Genomic DNA, 18284 nt, shown 5'->3' on the forward strand with positions numbered 1-18284 from the left:
TTCATCTATATTTGCTGTACAGTTGATACTGATGTGATTTGATGTGTATTTGGCTGTCACAATTTAATGTCAACAGCTTTCGGCATTTTCTTTTTGTTGAAACCACTGAAGTGATTAAAGCAGCGAATATCAGCGTGATGGTTTGAGGATATATAGTTTTTAATATGATTATTCTGTTTGAAACATGTCCTCTTTGGCACTATCCAGGGATGTCAACAAATACAAATCGCTTTTAATTAGTGCTACCCCTCTTTACTTACATCTTAATATAGAATTATTGATTATGAGCGCGAGGGAATACTTTTGATCTACGGGTAAAGACTGTCGATATTCCATTAAAGGTTAAAAAATGAGTATATGTCTCCCTGTTCTTATTTTATTTTAATAATCTTAAACAGACGTTTGTCATTTTTTCCCTGAAAAGAAAAGTAAATAAAACTTGTTCATAAAAATCTCAAACAGTTAACTTGAAACATGGCACTGTATCATTTTGTCAATTATCCACAATACTATCCTTTTCGTCTTCCGTTGTTATTAAAGGATGACCTTTAACCTAGTTATTTGAACGGAACTGAATTTTTTATGGCATCTGTAGGACTGCAATTGTGTGAACACACGAGGCAAGAGATTGGCTGTAGATAAGTTTGATTGACAGGCAACTAGTTTTGCAGAATTTCATTGGTTTCAATAATGGGCGGGTCAATTATGCCCCGCCTTACTTGTTTCACACCGATATCCTTCCGTGTTTGCTCTCCCATGCGAACTCGATCCGTCTGAGCCTGACTATCTACGCTGCCGGACAGAAGAGCTGCTACAATGACTGGCCGGGTCCTTGTTGGAGTTAAACGTGTCATTGACTATGCAGTCAAGGTATATTTTGGTTCTTAGCAATCACCGCACTGTAAAAGTCTCCAGCAATAGTTTTTTTTAAACAGTCTTTGAAACAATCAGTAGTCGTATCCTGCTAGCTAATGAGAGTCAGGTTAGCTGAGTTCACTGTGGCTTTGTATCAAGGTCAGCTTTGACAGTAGTCTTAACATTAAAACGTAGACAACGTCAATAAAATTCTAATGCAGTAACGCACGCATTACTTTTAGATAATTTACGTAAATAGTTTAGAGGCAGTTCTGACTAGACTCCTTGTGACCTGACTTTCACACCTTTGGTAAGTTTTCGGCAGGAGAGTTACGAAAAGTCCACTAAACGCCTCTGATCATTTTTCCCCGGTATTTCTGATATTGATTTGTAAATTTGCCGATTAAAAATGCGTTTGCTGTGTTTATCAATCACAATATTGAGTGTACGCTCTTAGATAACCAGCTTCAATTTTAACTGTTTCTGTTTTTAGCAGTCGTGCCTCATATTTGCTAAAAAGCCTTCGAGCATTTATAATTTAAAGCTCTTTTAGTTTCATTACCTTTATAATACCTTGTGTTGTGTACAGACGTCGTGCTACTTCTCACAGTGCTTCTTGTCAGACAGCATAAAACAAAGTTAAATAGAATGGTCAGTGGTTGCCATGACAAGTTCAGTCGCCTGTTCTCGAACTGTGTTCATGGCAATCGACGATAGAGGACCGACTTTTAGGGGGTTGAGCCAGATTACTCCTGCCAGATCCACTGTCAACTGGACTATGCGGCAATTTAGCCCTTGTCTAGATCTATTTGGAGCAACCTAGTCTTGGCAGTCTCTGAGCAGGAGGTATGTTGTATCCAACCAATGTGGGGTGAGGGTGAGGGTAAAAATATTGCTATTGACTGTTACAGATGTGCCTTTAAGCCATCTATTTGCAGAATAAGGAATTATGGATTTTTGCCAAATGCTTTAATAAACAATTGATCAGGCCTAGGTAGTAGAGCACAAGGCAAAGTTTCTTAATTTGTCAAAAATCTTTTTTTTTTTTTTTTTTACTGCCTATCAAGATTCAGGATTTTTTGGATTAGGAGACAAGAATAGGGACACTCCATTCTTGACTTGTATTTAGTTTCTTGATTTATTTCAGTATTTTTCAGTTTCATTCCTTGGGATCCACTGTACAGAAATTGTTAAGATTCAAAGTCCATTTTTCACCTAAAAATGGGAAATAAAGTACAATCTTGCATTTTTTATGGAAAAGGTACAAAATGAAATTGTAATGGTAGAGATGGATGAAAGACACCGCATTTCAACTACTTTCAGCCTTTTTTTGTTGTTGTTGTTGTTAAAAACCACTGAATTAATCAATGCAATGGAGATCTTTCTGATAAGTAGTTTCTTATAGGATTATCAAGACATATTTGTGCAACGTGACTGACAGGGTATTTTGTTTGACAAAATGATCAAGCTTAGCTTTGGATGTTTATTAAGCCTTTAAGATTATGCAATAGTAGCAGTGATATATTTTGAGCTTAAGTGTAAGCCTTTCTTTCGCCAGAAGATAAGTTATGGCCACAGCTGCATTTAAGCTTTTTCACAAAAACATGATTGTGAATAAAATGCTTTGTCTTAATTTTGTTTTATATGTCATTCACATTTTCCCAAGGTTTTTTTTTTTTAAAGAGAGAATTCCTTTTGAGAACGACAAAAAAAAAAAAGTTTCCTCACACTTGTCTACAGATGGCTAGTCAGCTCCATACCTATTATATTTTATCTCTGTGTCTGTGTTACTCTCCCTTTCCCCAATCCAGATCAGAGTTAAACCTGATCACTCAGGCGTGGTCACAGATGGCGTTAAACACTCCATGAACCCCTTCTGTGAGATTGCTGTGGAGGAGGCTGTGAAGCTGAAGGAGAAGAAGCTCATTAAGGAGGTGGTTGCGATCAGCTGCGGTCCTCAACAAGTGCAGGTACGAACCTCAGCCAGTGCTTCTGCATCTGCTCAGCGTTCTTCACAGAGGGTCATGCTCTCAGGTCGTGACTTTATAGGCATACCTGAAAAAGGTTGGTCATTGTATCCTGATCGCAGCCCTTTGTCAGCGTATCTTTGACCAAGATATCGGCGTGGAGGTGTGCCACCTCTGAGCTTGAAAAGCTGTCTTTGATAAGAGCATCAGTGAAATGAATAAATACGTCTGTATGGATGTGTATAATGAGTTAGCTACTTTCTCTCATGGTAATAATAATAATAATGATAGTAGTACAAGTTTATTTAGAGCCCGATATCACTATTTCTAATCTCGAAGGGCTTTACATGTCTATAACAGAGTCAAATCAAAATGATGTTACCCATAAGTTAGAGAAAATAGATCTTTTGAAAAGTCTTTAGTCTGGTTTTGATGGTGTGGAGAGAGTTTTAATGGGGTTTTAAGCATTACACAACCCTGTCCACCATCATTTCATTGCCACTTATTCTCAGTGTCACTTTGTTTAGCCGTTAGTGAACAGAAGGGCTTTGAGTCCAGTTACTTGATGGAGATTAAGATAGTCATGTCTGTCATGTTTAGGAGACCATTCGTACTGCCTTGGCTATGGGTGCTGACCGCGGAATCCATGTGGAGGTTTCTGGAAAGGACTATGAAAATCTTGGCCCACTTCAGGTCTCAAAGATTCTTGCTGCCCTAGCTAAGAAAGAGGAGGCTTCGCTGGTAATCCTGGGAAAACAGGTAACTCACCATCACACAGTCCTGTATTCCTGACTCCTGATATTTATGCATATTTCATTTCCCCTTTTCCTTCCTCAGCTGTCATTCCACTGAATAACATTAAACCATGTTTCATTTATGGTGTCTGTGGATAACTTCAGTTGTTAAAAAAAAAAAAGCTGTTAAAGAAAGATTCTACTGTAGTCAGAAAGATTACATCATCTTGCTTTTTAGTGTCTCACAGATGTGCATAGCCTCTTAAGCCAGTGTCTGAGGGGCCATGCAGCCTGAAAGAGATCCTGAAAGTGATGCAAGTTGTGTACAAATGATGTAAGGCATTTGTCATGGTGTCTGTTTGGTCTCTGAGCAATGTTTACACTTTGACAGGCCATTGATGATGACTGTAACCAGACTGGTCAGATGACGGCAGCTTTACTGGACTGGCCACAGGTCAGTGGTCATCTTTTTTTATCATCTTCATTTGGTTTCTTTGCCCTCACACACACACACACAATGGAACAACGTACGGTTTATAATCTTGCTTCTCGAATCATTTAATGTCGTTAAAGGCATAATCTAATCGAATTTTTTTTTGCCAGTCTTGCACTTGATTATAACAGGTTTTACAGTATTTGACAGAAAACATTTCAGAATTGTAATATAATATCCAGCCTATGTTTTGGAGTATTTCTGGGTTTTTTGTGGAGCATCCAATAAACACACAGTTAAGCTTACACTCCCCAATGTTGTGTCAGCTGTTACATTTTGTGTTATCAGAGTTAGACTGGTCTAGTTTGAGTCAGTCACATCTGAGTCCTACATTCCAAAACTCAAAAAAAAAAAAAAAAAAAAAAAAGAGTCCAAAGGCAAACTTCAGTGTTTACGTTTCGATGTAGTTATGTTTAGGAACCACTAGGGTGCAGAGCAGGAGTCTGTACCGAATACACAGTTTTTTCATAAGACATTATGTATTGTCTTTACACTGTACAGATCAGACTTATTGGAGTAATGGCATGAAATAGTTAATGGTGACATTTGCATATCTGAACATGATTGTTACATTCTACAGGGAACCTTCGCTTCAGAGGTGGCAGTGGAAGGAGACAAGGTGAAGATTGTGAGAGAAATTGATGGTGGACTGGAAACCATTAAGGTCAATATGCCAGCAGTGGTGACTGCAGATCTGCGGCTCAACACTCCCAGATACGCTACCCTGCCCAACATTATGGTACGGTAACGGCTTTGCCCCCCCCCCCCAGATAATGTTAATGTTTCTGTTGAATACGTCACCCCCCCACCCTCCTCCAAGTGATTCCAAAACCTAAATCCGTCCGCTGCCCATCTTCTCTCTTCAGAAAGCCAAGAAGAAGAAGATTGCCAATGTGAAGCCTCAGGACCTGGGGGTGGACTTGACGTCACGGGTGGAGGTGGTGCGGGTGGATGAGCCTCCTCAGAGACAGGCAGGAATGAAGGTGGAGACGGTGGATGACCTGGTCGGCAAACTCAAAGAGGCTGGGAGGATATAGAGACGGGTGCTGTAGGAAGAACAGGACGGACATGAACCATGGGGTAAGACATGGACATCAGTTCAAAAACCGTGCGCGTGATGAATTGTATGCAATGTTTCTCTGCATTGCCCTATGACTAACCAACGGTTTCATGAGTATTAATGTTTGAATCTGTACGGATCTACATGTAACAAGTGTGGGGAAGGTACAGAACAAATACTTAATACTGAAAATAATCACCCCAGTAAGGACTGAGGAGTGGTCTGTTACATTAGCATGTTTTAGTGAAAAATGCTTTCATTTCATCTCTTTTCCAGGACAGTTTCCAAGATGAAAGACAATGTGGGTGAAACCCTGTGAACAGTCAGTAGTTTCACCATAACGCACCTGAACCGGACCTGATGTAGCAAAACCTGCGCCTATGCTTGTTTGCCTCCCAATCTTTCTGTAAATCTGAGAAATGCTGAGAGATGCTGTCCCTAAAGGGAGTGTCTCCTGTCCAGGCAGAGGTGGCCTTGCTCTGGAATCCACTTTAGATCATATTCCTCTATGTGTGTCATTTGATTAGATTTGATTAGAAGCTGCATCCGATGATAATGTACTTCTGATTACACTACAAAGAAGCCAGTGATGCACTTCTACATTAAACCATATTTGTAATTAAGCATTGATATCTTGGCATTTACCTGACATATTTGAGCACCTATACCACGCAGCGGTCTATGCCATTGTAATGTCCTTTGTCTAGGGGTACGCGGATTTCCTGGTCTGTAGAATAAATGGTCTCACTCTTTACAGTTGTACAAATTCATTTTCATTGTTCATTATTCATTTAATAAAAAAAATGTATCTTAGAGCAGTTCTAACTGGACAGTGTCTCTTAGCATGAGATGGGGAGAAGGGAAATCGATCAAATACTTTTTACCGTAAGCGCCTGTACTGAGTTTTTGATTGTACAGTATCAATAACCATAATAATAAAGATGATCTCTTTTTCATATGTAAATCCCCATACCCTCTACTTGTTTTTTGTCTGTGTTCTAGAAGAATTGTCTGGACTTTATTGTACATAAATTCAGAGATTGATTGATACATTATACACTTGACAAATTTTGTCTGTTTTCATGCAAATGGTCATCACGGAGCTCTTTAAACATGCATCACAGTCCGTGTTCATTTCATGTTAGCCTGGATGGAATTCCGTCGGAATTAGTTAGGAGAGTCTCCAGTAAAGTAGAGATTTGGAGATTTGCCAAAGAAGAAAAGATGGATGGCAATAAAGCATTGTAATGAAAGCAAATGAAATCTCTAGAGGGTGACATTCAGTAGAAAAAAAAATATCTATTGGAAATCAAGCTCTCAGGATGATACAGAGAGATTCTCTCCCACTTTAACCTGAAGTCATCATTTTTCATTTTGCACTTTTCTAAACCTTGAGCCGTTTGTCAGATTAACAGAAGGCTCTGGGCTCTGAGAAGCATCTATCTCTTTTAGGCTCATTTAGTTAATAATTTTCTGCTTCAATTCTACATCCCTCTCTCTCTGAAGGCCATAAAACTTAGATTAATTACTACAGATATGAGGTTCTTCATTTGATTCACAAATTAATTACTAGCGCAAACACTTCATGATATGTTTGCCGAGCGTGTGATATTGGGTTTAAATGCAATTTTCTGCATTTGATTGGACAAATATAAAATCTGGAGATTAGACATCCCATAATTTGTATTAATTTGTAAGATATTTACTTTGAGCAACATTGCCAAGGGATATGAAAGTTGTGGCCGTAATTACCTGAAACTGAGGATGGAATGCAGCAAGACCGGCTGACTTTCCGCCTTCCTCAGTACCGTTATATTGGTTGACTGCTGTTCTATTTGCCGGTACATTTCATTCTCATTCAGTGTTCACAAATCATAATGAAAAGGCAAGGACTTCTTAGAGAGTAAAGCTTTATGGAAGTCCAAATATAATGTGGGGAAATTTTGTTCTTGTGCAGTGGAATCAAACCGTTGTAATAGCTATGTCACGTTGACTAAATGAAGAGTTCTAAGAAGGAGGACTCGATTCGAGGAGTCGTTTCTCGATTCATTCCTTCCTTTTAAATTTCTCCGACGACATCTGACCATCATTAAGACAAAAAACGTGTTCAACCTGTTAAGTGAGACCATGATATGAAAACATGCCCGGAGAACTTCACACCGCACTCGAGTGTCATCTCTCTAGTTCAGTGGAAAACACAGAGAACAGAGTCTCCCAGGCTTGTTTTGACGAAGTCAGTTTGTATTACAGAGGCTACTTCTCAAGGATCCTTATCTCAGTTCAATTTAGCTCTCAAATTACTTTCTCCGCATTAGAATCCCTTGTTAGTCTCACTTTCGACTGAAAAAAAAAACATAGGACAGTATAGCCAACAATATTGTCCAGTTTCGCAGATTTCAACTTTGAGAAAGCAATAGGCCCTGCATACAGAAGGATACGGTGTTCAGTGACAGATTACTTTTTTACTCAAAACAGATGAGATCTTCGGACAATCTCTTACGGAGAGCCCCGGGTGTCCTCATCTTTACCTTCGAAGTTCGAGTACCGGGAAATGTAGGGTCCAAAAGGATATATAATTCTAAACTCCATTATATCAGACATCCACGCGCTGGTAAAACAATTTTTGAATTGAAATTACACAGCAAGTACAGAACCGCTTGTACAACAAACTTAAAAACTACGCCCAGAAGATGACACAAAAATCGTGCCACAAATGATGATATTTAATCTTATTTTTTTTTGTCCTGCAGACTGTGATGTAGCCAGATCACAGACGTACAAGAACAACAACAGCAGGAAAAAATTTTGTTTTATTCCTTCCTTAAAACAGGTTTAGACGTAAGGTTTTGTCTGTTCGTTAGGATCAGGTGAGACAGCCCGCAAGATTGCTGACATATAGACAAACCTGTATGAGGGAGGGTGGAGGCTCAAGCAAGGAGGACGGAGTGAAAATAATTCGGTTTCTCTCCTGTTGGTCGCTGCTTTTTTAGCACAGAAAGAAACGATGGGATTTACTTGGAAACCATAGACACACATTTGAGTTACAGTGCTTAAATCTGGTCTCATTTAGGGTACTATCATGCGTCGAAGTGAACAGAGCGCTCTACAGATCACTTCTGTTACAATTGTGCTAATATGTATTTTAACAGGTAAGTATCTCATTAAGTGCGCTAAATGGTATTGTTTTTAATAACCATCCATAATTTGTTATCTCGGGTCCTGAGTGGGTCTCAGAGGTTCTTTTATTCCAGTAACTTCGTTGCTGTACAAAGTGCCCTTTTCGTTCCATGAATCGTTTGTTTGGAAATGGGCCCATTTTGTGTTAAAAATCCATTTTACGCCGTTCGTCATTTTCGATATGTTAATTAATTTAAATGTTACTGAATGTTGAGGTAGTATAGCCTACATCAAGTTTCGTGAAATTCATTTATAAAAGCGACTGTGAACAGCGCGAGACATTTGAAGCAGCTCAAGGTGAACTAGCTGATTAAACCTCAGTATCAGGATAAAAACTCACGAAGCCTTCTTTCTGTAGAAGTCTTGAACCTGGGAGTAAAACTTTTATATTTTTGGTTCCACTGTAATTAAGCCTGTTTTGTGTGCATTGAAGTGGCACATCTACTTCATACGCCCTGCAACACTGTTTTGGAATGTTTAGGTTTTCACGTTGAGTTCCATGTTATGTCATCACTGTTTTCAACCACAGGTAGCCACTGTAATCTTACCGTTTCTCCCACTGGACCAACAGTGGTTTCAGCGAGAGTATTTAGCGATGTAACATTGGGGGTGTCCTACAGTGGTGCAACTCAGCCCATGGTGTCCTGGTTGAAGGGGAGCACACCTGTGGTGACCTGGATCATTGGGCAAGATCCACCTGAAATTGACGCCGCTTTTGCAAGTGTGCTGGCGCTAGATGGAAATGGGTCTCTCATCTTCACGAATGTATCACTCCACTACAGCGACATATACACAGTACGGTTCACCAAGGCTGGGCTACAAGAGGCTACTGTCACGTTCACTCTTAAGGTGTATGGTGAGTAAGGCCTCTTAGAATCAAAGATTTGTCCGTTGAGTTGGTTTTTAGCAACTTTTTATGAATAACTGTGACGAACACTTATAATACCCTTTTGATGGTTTGACCTCTACATTAGTCTTTTAAACACAGTTTTAAACACTGTTACAGTGCTTGTTTAATCTGAAGTTAGACTCTGATAAATCATAAATCATAATAGGTTCACAAAAGGTAGAGTTTTGTGTCTCGCATTATTTTTATTTATTTATTTATTTTGACCGGGACTGTTTTCCTTTCTCTTACCTTGTGTCTTAACAGATCTAATTAGGAACATTTCTGTGAATGTACACCCAAGTGATGCCATCGAGGGTGATGCTACCTTTACGCTGTACTACAGCACGATGCAAGGAGAAGCCCAGGAATCAAAATGGTATTTTAATGGATTAATGGTACAGAACAGCTCCCATTACTTAATCAGTGGGAAGAACCTCACAATCAAGCAGCCCAACAGAAACGACACGGGCCAATACACTGTGGTCCTGACAAATCCATTCAGCAACGGTTCCCAACACAGGAACATCATTGTGCTGTGTAAGACCAGAGCTCTTAATGGTTTTGTTGTCTTTTACAATATTGAATCTATTGATTGATCATTTTTGTGCTGTTGGAATGCTGTCTCCATTTCCACCGTTGTGTCACTGCTTATTAGTCACGGTTTTCAGTCTGTCGCTTTATAAGGAGTGTTTTCAAAAATAACTTGGATTGGATAGCATTACTGTTTTCTCCATCTCATCAATATTTGTAGCTGTCTTAATCTTAATGATTAGTTTTCACTGATATGTTCTCACCACTAGTATCCGTCCAAATGGATTGTTTTTTTCACTGACATGGTCACTTTCAGCGTTGAATAATTATTTTGTGAATGTAATCAGTTTGATTATTTCACTGTCTCTGAACATGTTTTGTTCACTGGTGATGAAACAAAAATATTTGCGCGGTCATCCTCTTTGCGTTAATTTTTTTTTAACCATCACCTGACCTGAAATGCAGTTGAGTTGGCATGTTATCAGAAACCCCCCTTTTTTTTTTTTTTAAACAATGACTTGTTTTATGTCCTGTGTGTAATTTTGTCCTTCTCTGGTTGCCCTTAGATGGGCCAGATCAGCCTGTTCTGGAGGTCAGTCCCACAAAAGCTTCCTTTGTCGTGGGAGAGTCTCTCTCACTCTCCTGTCGGGGTAAAGGCGAGCCAGCGCCCTCTGCTGGTTGGTTTTATGAAGGTCAACCTCTGAACTCCACTGCAGGAATGCTAAACCTCAGCAACGTCCAGACAGACCAGAGTGGTGCCTACATTTGTGAACTGCTTAATGAGAAGACTGGAGTGAAACTCAGAAGGAGCATCACCATAAATATCTATGGTACAATAAATAGAGTGATTGAATGGCATGGCCTCAGTTTATTTCAGTACATTTTTGTACTTGCTTCACTGAAGAGTATCATCTCATTCATTCCTTCTTTCTCTTCTTTCTCTTATATTAGAGAGTCCCATTGGCAGCCCTGTGTGCTCAGTTATTGCGGTTAATGGAAATACGGAGCTGCAGTTCCGCTGCCTGTGGCCAGGCGGCATTCCCGAAGCTCTGCTGTCTTTCCCAACCTTGAATAGCACCAGCGGTGGGCTAGGAGACTTTAACATCACTACAGCGGTCAGTCAGAACTTAAATGGAATGGAGGTCATCTGCACGGCCGAACATCCGCTTCATCAAGAGCAGTGTGGGATCGCTGTCCGTAAGTTCTCTTCAGTCTTATTAATATACCACTTCCCAGTTCTCCTGGGTGTCCTCTCATTATGAAGTCATATATATACATATATATACAAAAGATATATGAACTGATATATGTGTATGCAAAATAGATAATATGTAACTGATATGTATTAAAACACAGGCACACACACACACACACACACACACACACACACAGATATACATATGGACAGCCGTGGTCTACGGGTTAGAGAATCAGGCTTGTGACCGAAGGGTTACCGGTTCGATTCCCTTGGGCAAGGCACTTAACCCCAGTGCCCCCTGGGCGCAAGGAATGCTGCCCGCTGCTCCTGCGTCCGGTGTGTGTGTTCACTACTGGTATGTTGGATGGATTAAATGCAGAGGACAAATTCACTGCTCACTGTTCACAGTGTGTGCAATCACAGAGTTTTCCATTTCCATATATGTGTGTGTGTGTGTATATATATATTTGTGTGTGTGCATGCGTGTTTTTTTAATATACATATATCAAAATCACTACCATCTCTTGGTGTACAGTAGTGGCCGGAGGATGGTGTCATACAGCATGTTCCTATTTTCATCCTCATGCAGACGGTCCAACAGAATTCCTCCCAGTGGTCTCCACCACAGTGGGGCAAGACAGCAAAGTGATGGTCACAATTCACTGTTACTCTGTGGCCATGCCAGAGGCCACCGTCGTTTGGTTCAAAGCCGGCCAGGTTCTGAGCAATGGGATGGGATACCAGATCAGCAACAGTACGACAGATCTCCATATTCTTGACTTGGAGCTCAGCACCACTTATCTCAGCACCTACACCTGCATGGCCTCCAACCCCCTGGGCAACAGGAGCAGAGACATCCAGCTCCTTCGTAAGGACTTTTCAACCTTAGAGATGCTTTACACATTGTAGTAGTGATAATATTTGACATGCACTGAAACTATTGCTGTCATTTTTTTTTTACTCAGAAGAATATATTGGCCATATTCATATTTCCGTAATTGTCATGTTGAATTGTCTTTCTAGCACATAACCAACTTGCTTATTTTCTTCTTGTTATTTTTATGGTAAACCATGCTTGCATCCAGAGGATCTTGGGGATGACTAATACTTAACTTTCATTGGTCAACAGAGATTGAACCAACACAATATTATGTTGGCATTACAATCATACAAATGCAGTCCTTTCATTCAGTATTACAAAAGAAACAAGAATAGTTCTCAGTGTAACCGAATGCTTTATCTCCACAGCAGCAATACAGGTAATTGGAATTCTGCAAATATAATTGCTTTCTCTCTCTCTCTCAACCATGTGCTGTCTCTATTAAAAACGCCCACGCACCCGCATGAACACACTCATGTGTACATACCAGGTCCTGTGGTGTCAAACTTGCATGTTTCTCCAAATGAGGCAGGCACACTGGTGACGCTGACATGGGAAGTGCCTCCAACCTCTATTGTGACAGGTAGAGTGATCCAGATACTCACATAGCACAGAACCTGCCCTCAGATAGCAATGCTAAAATTTCCGTGTTCAGTCCCTCCATTACCTGAGTGTTTTCACATAACAAGTTTTTGATAAACAAGAGATGAAGTCATCCGGCATGTGCAGACAGTTTAAAAATAGAGAAAGATGACAATGTGGGAGCTAAAATTATAAACACGCAAGACAAGGATGTAAATGTCAGTCAGTAATGGTGGCACTTTTAGTATATAATAGGAGTGATATTTTGAACATAATGGTAAGGATTTATACTCATAAATAACCATTAGCTAAAGGATACTTTATAACCTGTTTTACTTGAAAAAAAATGGCCAGTCCACTTGCTGAAAGTCTTTTATCCTCCTCTGTCACCTCACTGCCAGCATTTTATTTTTCCCTTTTGTTCTGAAGACTTTGACATTCAGATGAAAGGCCCGGATCTCTCAAGTAACACTAACGGCAAACACAACCTCAGCGGGAAAGCAGCTCACGACTTCAGCACCATCCTGACAGAACCAGCCTCGGCTAGAACCATTAACATCTCGGGACTCGACCCCAAATCAACCTACTACTTCCAGGTCGTTCCCTTGGCGGGCAGAATGAGTGGAGCGCCTTCAGTCCAGCAGATGGTTGGACCAGGTTATAGATGAATTACAAATTTGGATGTAACACCTGAGAAATTGTGTTGTAATTTTAAATGATTGAAGCAAAAAAAAAAAAATATTATACATAATTTACAGTCTGACTGTGCAGACTGTTTGATAATGTTCACGTTCACAGCAGCTAAAAGTCGATCCAGTATAAAACTCCAGTTTATGGCTAACTGGGGTATTAATTTTATATTAACGCACCTTCACAAATGATGTTCAAGAGCAATCATCTCTTTTTAAATATTGCATTAACATATCATGTAGAAGGTATCCTGGGCAGGGCAAACTATCCCCGTACCTTGCTTTTGCTTTTATCTCTTCACATTTCATCCCGTAGTCTTTAAAGTGCAGTTTGGCAAAGTTTTGGTGAATGAGACCAGTAGAGAGAGTGGAGTAAAACAGCATTTAAAGTAAAATATCACTTTAATAAGAGTCCATTGGCACTGATCTCTAATGGTGTCCATGTCTTTTTGTCTGTGTGATGGACAGGGGAGGGTCTGAGTGGTCCAGCCATCGCGGGAATCGCTGCTGGAATCCCCTGCAGTATTCTCGTGCTGCTCATCCTCATTGGCCTTATTGTCCTGTCTGTCATCTGGTATAGGAAAAGAAGTATGTACCATCCATCCATCCATCCATCCATCCATCCACAGATGCATTAGTCCCTTGTCTTTTTTCACTGAGTTAAAAATGATTTGTTCTGCGTATTAAAGGTCGACCTCCAAAATATCCGGTATCCAGGGCAGTAGAGAAGGTAGCTATGCACAAACTTTTTTTTTTTTTTTTTTTCCCCCCAGATGAACTTTTTAAAGTGTCATTCATTTAATGTGTTGCCTATTCTCACTGTGTCTGTTCTTTCCCTCTCGTTCAGGTCGTGGCATCTCAGCCTAACCTGACTAATCCTCATAAATTACTGACTGGGGGACTGAAACCACCCCCTGAATACAGCCCAAAGAAGGTATTTGACCCTAGAGTTTACATCTGGTTCAGTTTATTTCACACTGATGCTGATTTCACACAGTTGTTTATGTTTTGACTAGAAATCCTCATCAGTAAGCAATAACACCAAATTAAGATATTGAGAGAATCCTTCTTTTGCTTTTGTGTTTCTAGGCTCTACCTGAGAGACCAAGTACGTTGCCCTTTGGGGGTGGTCCTGTGCGAATGGCCACCACAGTTTAAAAGAGATTGTGTCAATACCTCTGTCTCTGTCAACAACACCCTCGTTTCATCTGATGATTTTAATTTATGTATTTATGTCAGTTTTTAAAACCTTATTTCATGTGAAGTCTCTTATAGCAAAACAGATCTTAAAGAGAACAACTGGAGATTCTTAATTTGAATGTAAATTTTGAACTTTTAAAAGAAGATCTTAATACTATCTGTCTGATCATTGTGTTTTGTTTTGTCAGTTCTGTTGTTCATGGCCCGTCTTCCATACGATAAAGTTTATTGTGTCTGCTCTTTGTTGTAATCATTTGTTCTAAATTATTGAATTTTTAAAATGTATTCAAATAAAACAGCAAGAATTTTAATAAACCCTGTGTGAAGAATACAGTTCTCTGTATGACGTCATAGTTATACTTAATATTTCAGTGGGAACTGAGGTCTTCCCGGTTCTGTATTTTTCTTAAGGTGTGACACATATAGCCTTGGGGGTTATTTTTGGCCATCCCTTCTGGAATTCTACACTCCTATGAATCTAACTTCTGCTTTCAGTTCACTTTAAATGCCACATAGCAGTGAAGGGTGCTAATTGCTCTATTCTAATCCAGGCCTTGCACAGTTACTTTCAGACCCCCTTTTTTTTTCTGGAGAAAATCCAAAATAGCAGTATGTGTTCTTGGCAATCCTGTGAACTCTGAGACTTCTTTTTGATCATGTTTTGTGTGTGTGTGTGTCTGTGTGTGTCTGTGTGTGTGTTTCGTGATTTGCCGCGTGTTTGTGGCCGCTGAGAAATGGGCTGTGACGACCCCAGCTCAGTTCGGCAGGGTCGGAGGCTCACGTGTGGTCATCCCCTGCTCCCCCAAACACCCAGCATCCCATCATCCTCATGACGTAACCTGGTACAAGTTTGTCTCCCGTGGATACCTGGTGGCGTTCAGCAGAAACAAAGAGTGAGTCATAGACGCTTTCTGTGGTAGAACAGAGCTGACCGCAGGAAAATGCAGTCTAAGACTCAGCGATATTCTTTCAGAAAATAATGGAGAAATGCTTTATGTTTAGATTGACCCAAGCATAGTCAAACAGAGGTTTTATGACATGACTGTTACATGAAATGTTGCAGGTACAAGTGATAATAGTGATCTACAACAGTTTTTGAACTGCGTGTGAGATTATTTGAGGTTTTCAAACATAAGATTGAAAATTATACATGATTACAAATAAAGACAGCCATAACCAGCATTTTTTTTTTTTTTTTACTTTTGTGAGGCCAGGATTACAGTGTTTTTCTAAAGTTAAATAGCTGGTGATAGGATGTTTTATTCTACCCATAGGGATGATTTGTCATTATATCCTCTAGAAATCAAGTGTTTGATTAATTCATTCTATGTTATTTGTGTTGAGTTGGAGTGAAATGTGTTTGATTATACTGCCCTCATGTGGTCAGTTGTAGAGTTCAGCTGAGATGAGCATAGATATTAATTACCTTAAAGGAGAGAGGATGGGTTCGATTCACAGACCAATAACCTCTTTTTTTTTTGGATGGCTCCAACAGTAATCCAACACACCTGAATAAGGGCCCTTATTATCTGAATTAGCAGTGTTTGTGTGGGATTTAAGCAAAAGCCTACATACACTGTGGCCCTTCAGGAGTATAAATGTCCGACATTCCTCTGTGGTTTATATAATTGCAATAATATTCATGGTTGCATGGTTTCTCTCACTCTATGTTCTCAGCTGCTGCCCAGGACCAGAGTTGTCTGTGAATAGAGGGCTAAAGGAAAGAGAAACTTTTCAGGTCTCCTGCTCTGTTATTCACACCTACCGTCCCTCTCAAGCCTCCCTCCCTCAGATCAGATGTGACACCAAGCTTTGTGTGAGTTCTCTGACGGGACTTGAGTGGCATTCTTCAAAGCAATCACACTGACCATGGTAGTGGACGGCGGCGACTTCAAGCGACTGTTTCCCATTTCCGGCTCATGCAACGTATCATGGGAGGACCGTGATGTGCACAGCAGTTTATGCGGAGGGCCAGACCATCACTGGACACCTGGTGCTTAATGTGAGCTGTGAGTTACCCCGCCCCCCCAAAAAAAGTAAAAAATAAACAGAAACCATTACTTCCCTAGTACTAACTCAATTTCCAAATGGCTTCAGTAACATTTCAGAACTGTAGGGGGAGCTGTTTGCTACAAGTGTTGTGACCATTTTGTATGGCTTTGGTGATCAAAGATTCTATTTCACATCAGTGAGAACAAAGGTGTTCATTTTCTTATCACTTGCCATGTCTCTCTCAGATGCCCCAAGAACATCTCTGTGAACATCTCTGGGGATCGGAGGGTGACACACGTGGGCAACTTGATGACATTATCCTGCCATAGTGATGCCAACCCTCCTGCCAACATGTTCCAGCGGTACTTCAGAGCTGGCTCTGTCACTTTACTATAGCACACTCAGGGACAACATCTTGCACACAGTGCTGCGGCACCGTGATGAAAACAGCTTTCGCTGCAGAGCCATAAACACAGCGGGGAGCCACAAATTCCCCCTCTCCTTTCGCCGCGACGGCAGAGTGTAAGTGTGGGAGGCCACTGGGAGAGATATAATTGGGATGCTGGGAAACAAGACAAAGACACATACTCTTTTATCATAATAACCCTAATAAACTGCAATATATTAACCATCTCTGGCAACACGGGAATTCTTCATAATTCATTTTCAGATTTCAGATGGCATTTTCTACCTTCCACTCATAGTGGTTGAACACATGCTGTATATTTAGCAAACAGTACTGCTGATTTGCTGCATTGAAGTAGAGTCGTCTGGGGGCTGAGGGAAATCAAGGCAAATAGTAATGCAGATCAGATGTGACACCAAGCTTTGTGTGAGTTCTCTGAAAGATATAGTGATGCACTTATATTTATGTAAAGCATAATGTATAGTCCGCCAGTCATTATCGACAAATAAATCCTGACAGGACGAACGGGAACCCGACGCGCAGCGGAAGACAAAGGATGTGAATCAGAAGCACGAAAGTCGTTGTCAACGTCAGCGTTCATTCATTTTTTCAGCGGTCATTATCAAGAAATATCGGACGTCCGAGTGTTGGGATGGCCCATTCGGGAACCTTCTGCAGCATTCTGAGGAACCGTATAATAAAAAACATAATATGTTGGTTACAGTGCCAGTAAACAGTCTTGCAAATCAGTTTTGGAAACCAACTTCCATTTGGTTTTACTCAGCATTGTGTGGTACAGAACCACAGTCTGAGTGGGCCATGGACCTCAGACAGCAGAAGCCTGTTGTGCCCAAGAATATCTATCTATCTATCTATCTATCTATCTATCTATCTATCTATCTATCTGTCTGTCTGTCTGTCTGTCTATCTAGCTATCTATCTATCTATAGGGTAGGTGCAGGTATCTATAGATAGATAGATGGCTTCATTTGTGACGAACGCTATGCTGAGTAAAACCAAATGGAAATTCATTTCCAAAACTGATTTGCAAACTGATAGGCTGTTTACAGGCACTGTAACCAACAGTTTTTTATCACACAGCTTTGTTGAGTACTTGATTCTGATTGGTCAGTAATGTCATTCTACGGTCTGTTATTTCTGTATAGCAGACCACTGCTATATATAACAGACTGTTGCTATGGAACTATTTTTTTTAGCAGAAGCAATAAAATAATTTTTAAATCAATAAAATATGTTGGTTATAGTGCCAGTAAACAGTCTATCAGCTTGCAAATCAGTTTTGGAAATCAACTTCCATATGGTTTTACTCAGCATTGTGTAGTACAGAACCACAGTCTGAGTGGGCCATGGACCTTAGACAGCAGCAGCCTGTTGTGCCCAAGAATATCTATGGCAAGGATGAACATACTCCCCTTGTCAAAGGTGCTAATGATGTACTTCTCAGATGTAGGCCAGCTTTGTAACTGCACACATGATAAACCACATCCAAGGCCAGCATTCAACTGAGATCAGTAAAAATCTTACACATACCTACACCTACCTACCTATGTATTAATATTAATGCTATGGAACTATTTTTTTAGCGGAAGCAATAAAACAATTTTTAAATC

General features: G+C 40.2%; 2 protein-coding genes across 2 annotated transcripts; both read left to right on the top strand.

Annotated features, from left to right (window-relative positions):
- Positions 1-764: 764 nt before the first annotated feature.
- etfb (electron transfer flavoprotein subunit beta) lies at positions 765-6081 on the top strand. Its single transcript, XM_030781855.1, has 7 exons — positions 765-870; positions 2667-2825; positions 3423-3581; positions 3948-4010; positions 4630-4788; positions 4916-5129; positions 5386-6081. Exons 1-6 carry the CDS (start codon positions 817-819, stop codon positions 5084-5086), a joined length of 765 nt encoding a protein of 254 aa, XP_030637715.1. The 5' UTR covers positions 765-816; the 3' UTR covers positions 5087-5129; positions 5386-6081.
- A 2107-nt stretch (positions 6082-8188) lies between these two features.
- On the top strand, positions 8189-16643 carry vsig10l (V-set and immunoglobulin domain containing 10 like). Its single transcript, XM_030783205.1, has 14 exons — positions 8189-8258; positions 8816-9142; positions 9440-9712; positions 10273-10536; positions 10658-10903; positions 11494-11772; positions 12275-12367; positions 12796-13023; positions 13524-13643; positions 13745-13785; positions 13903-13989; positions 14145-14163; positions 15010-15148; positions 16493-16643. The coding sequence occupies exons 1-14, from the start codon at positions 8189-8191 to the stop codon at positions 16641-16643; spliced, it is 2337 nt and encodes a 778-aa protein (XP_030639065.1).
- Positions 16644-18284: the final 1641 nt, after the last annotated feature.

This window comes from Chanos chanos, chromosome 8 (assembly GCF_902362185.1).
Source record: "Chanos chanos chromosome 8, fChaCha1.1, whole genome shotgun sequence".
Classification (NCBI taxonomy): domain Eukaryota; kingdom Metazoa; phylum Chordata; class Actinopteri; order Gonorynchiformes; family Chanidae; genus Chanos; species Chanos chanos.

What these genes read in the sequence shown, in the direction of transcription:
- etfb (XM_030781855.1), top strand. Translation starts at nt 817, where the DNA reads ATGACTGGCCGGGTCCTTGTTGGAGTTAAACGTGTCATTGACTATGCA. An exon ending in GCGGTCCTCAACAAGTGCAG is followed by an intron (nt 2,826 to 3,422) that starts GTACGAACCTCA and finishes TGTCATGTTTAG; the next exon opens with GAGACCATTCGTACTGCCTT. An exon ending in CTACCCTGCCCAACATTATG is followed by an intron (nt 4,789 to 4,915) that starts GTACGGTAACGG and finishes TTCTCTCTTCAG; the next exon opens with AAAGCCAAGAAGAAGAAGAT.
- vsig10l (XM_030783205.1), top strand. Translation starts at nt 8,189, where the DNA reads ATGCGTCGAAGTGAACAGAGCGCTCTACAGATCACTTCTGTTACAATT. An exon ending in TATCCAGGGCAGTAGAGAAG is followed by an intron (nt 13,786 to 13,902) that starts GTAGCTATGCAC and finishes CCTCTCGTTCAG; the next exon opens with GTCGTGGCATCTCAGCCTAA. An exon ending in GCGTTCAGCAGAAACAAAGA is followed by an intron (nt 15,149 to 16,492) that starts GTGAGTCATAGA and finishes TGTCTCTCTCAG; the next exon opens with ATGCCCCAAGAACATCTCTG.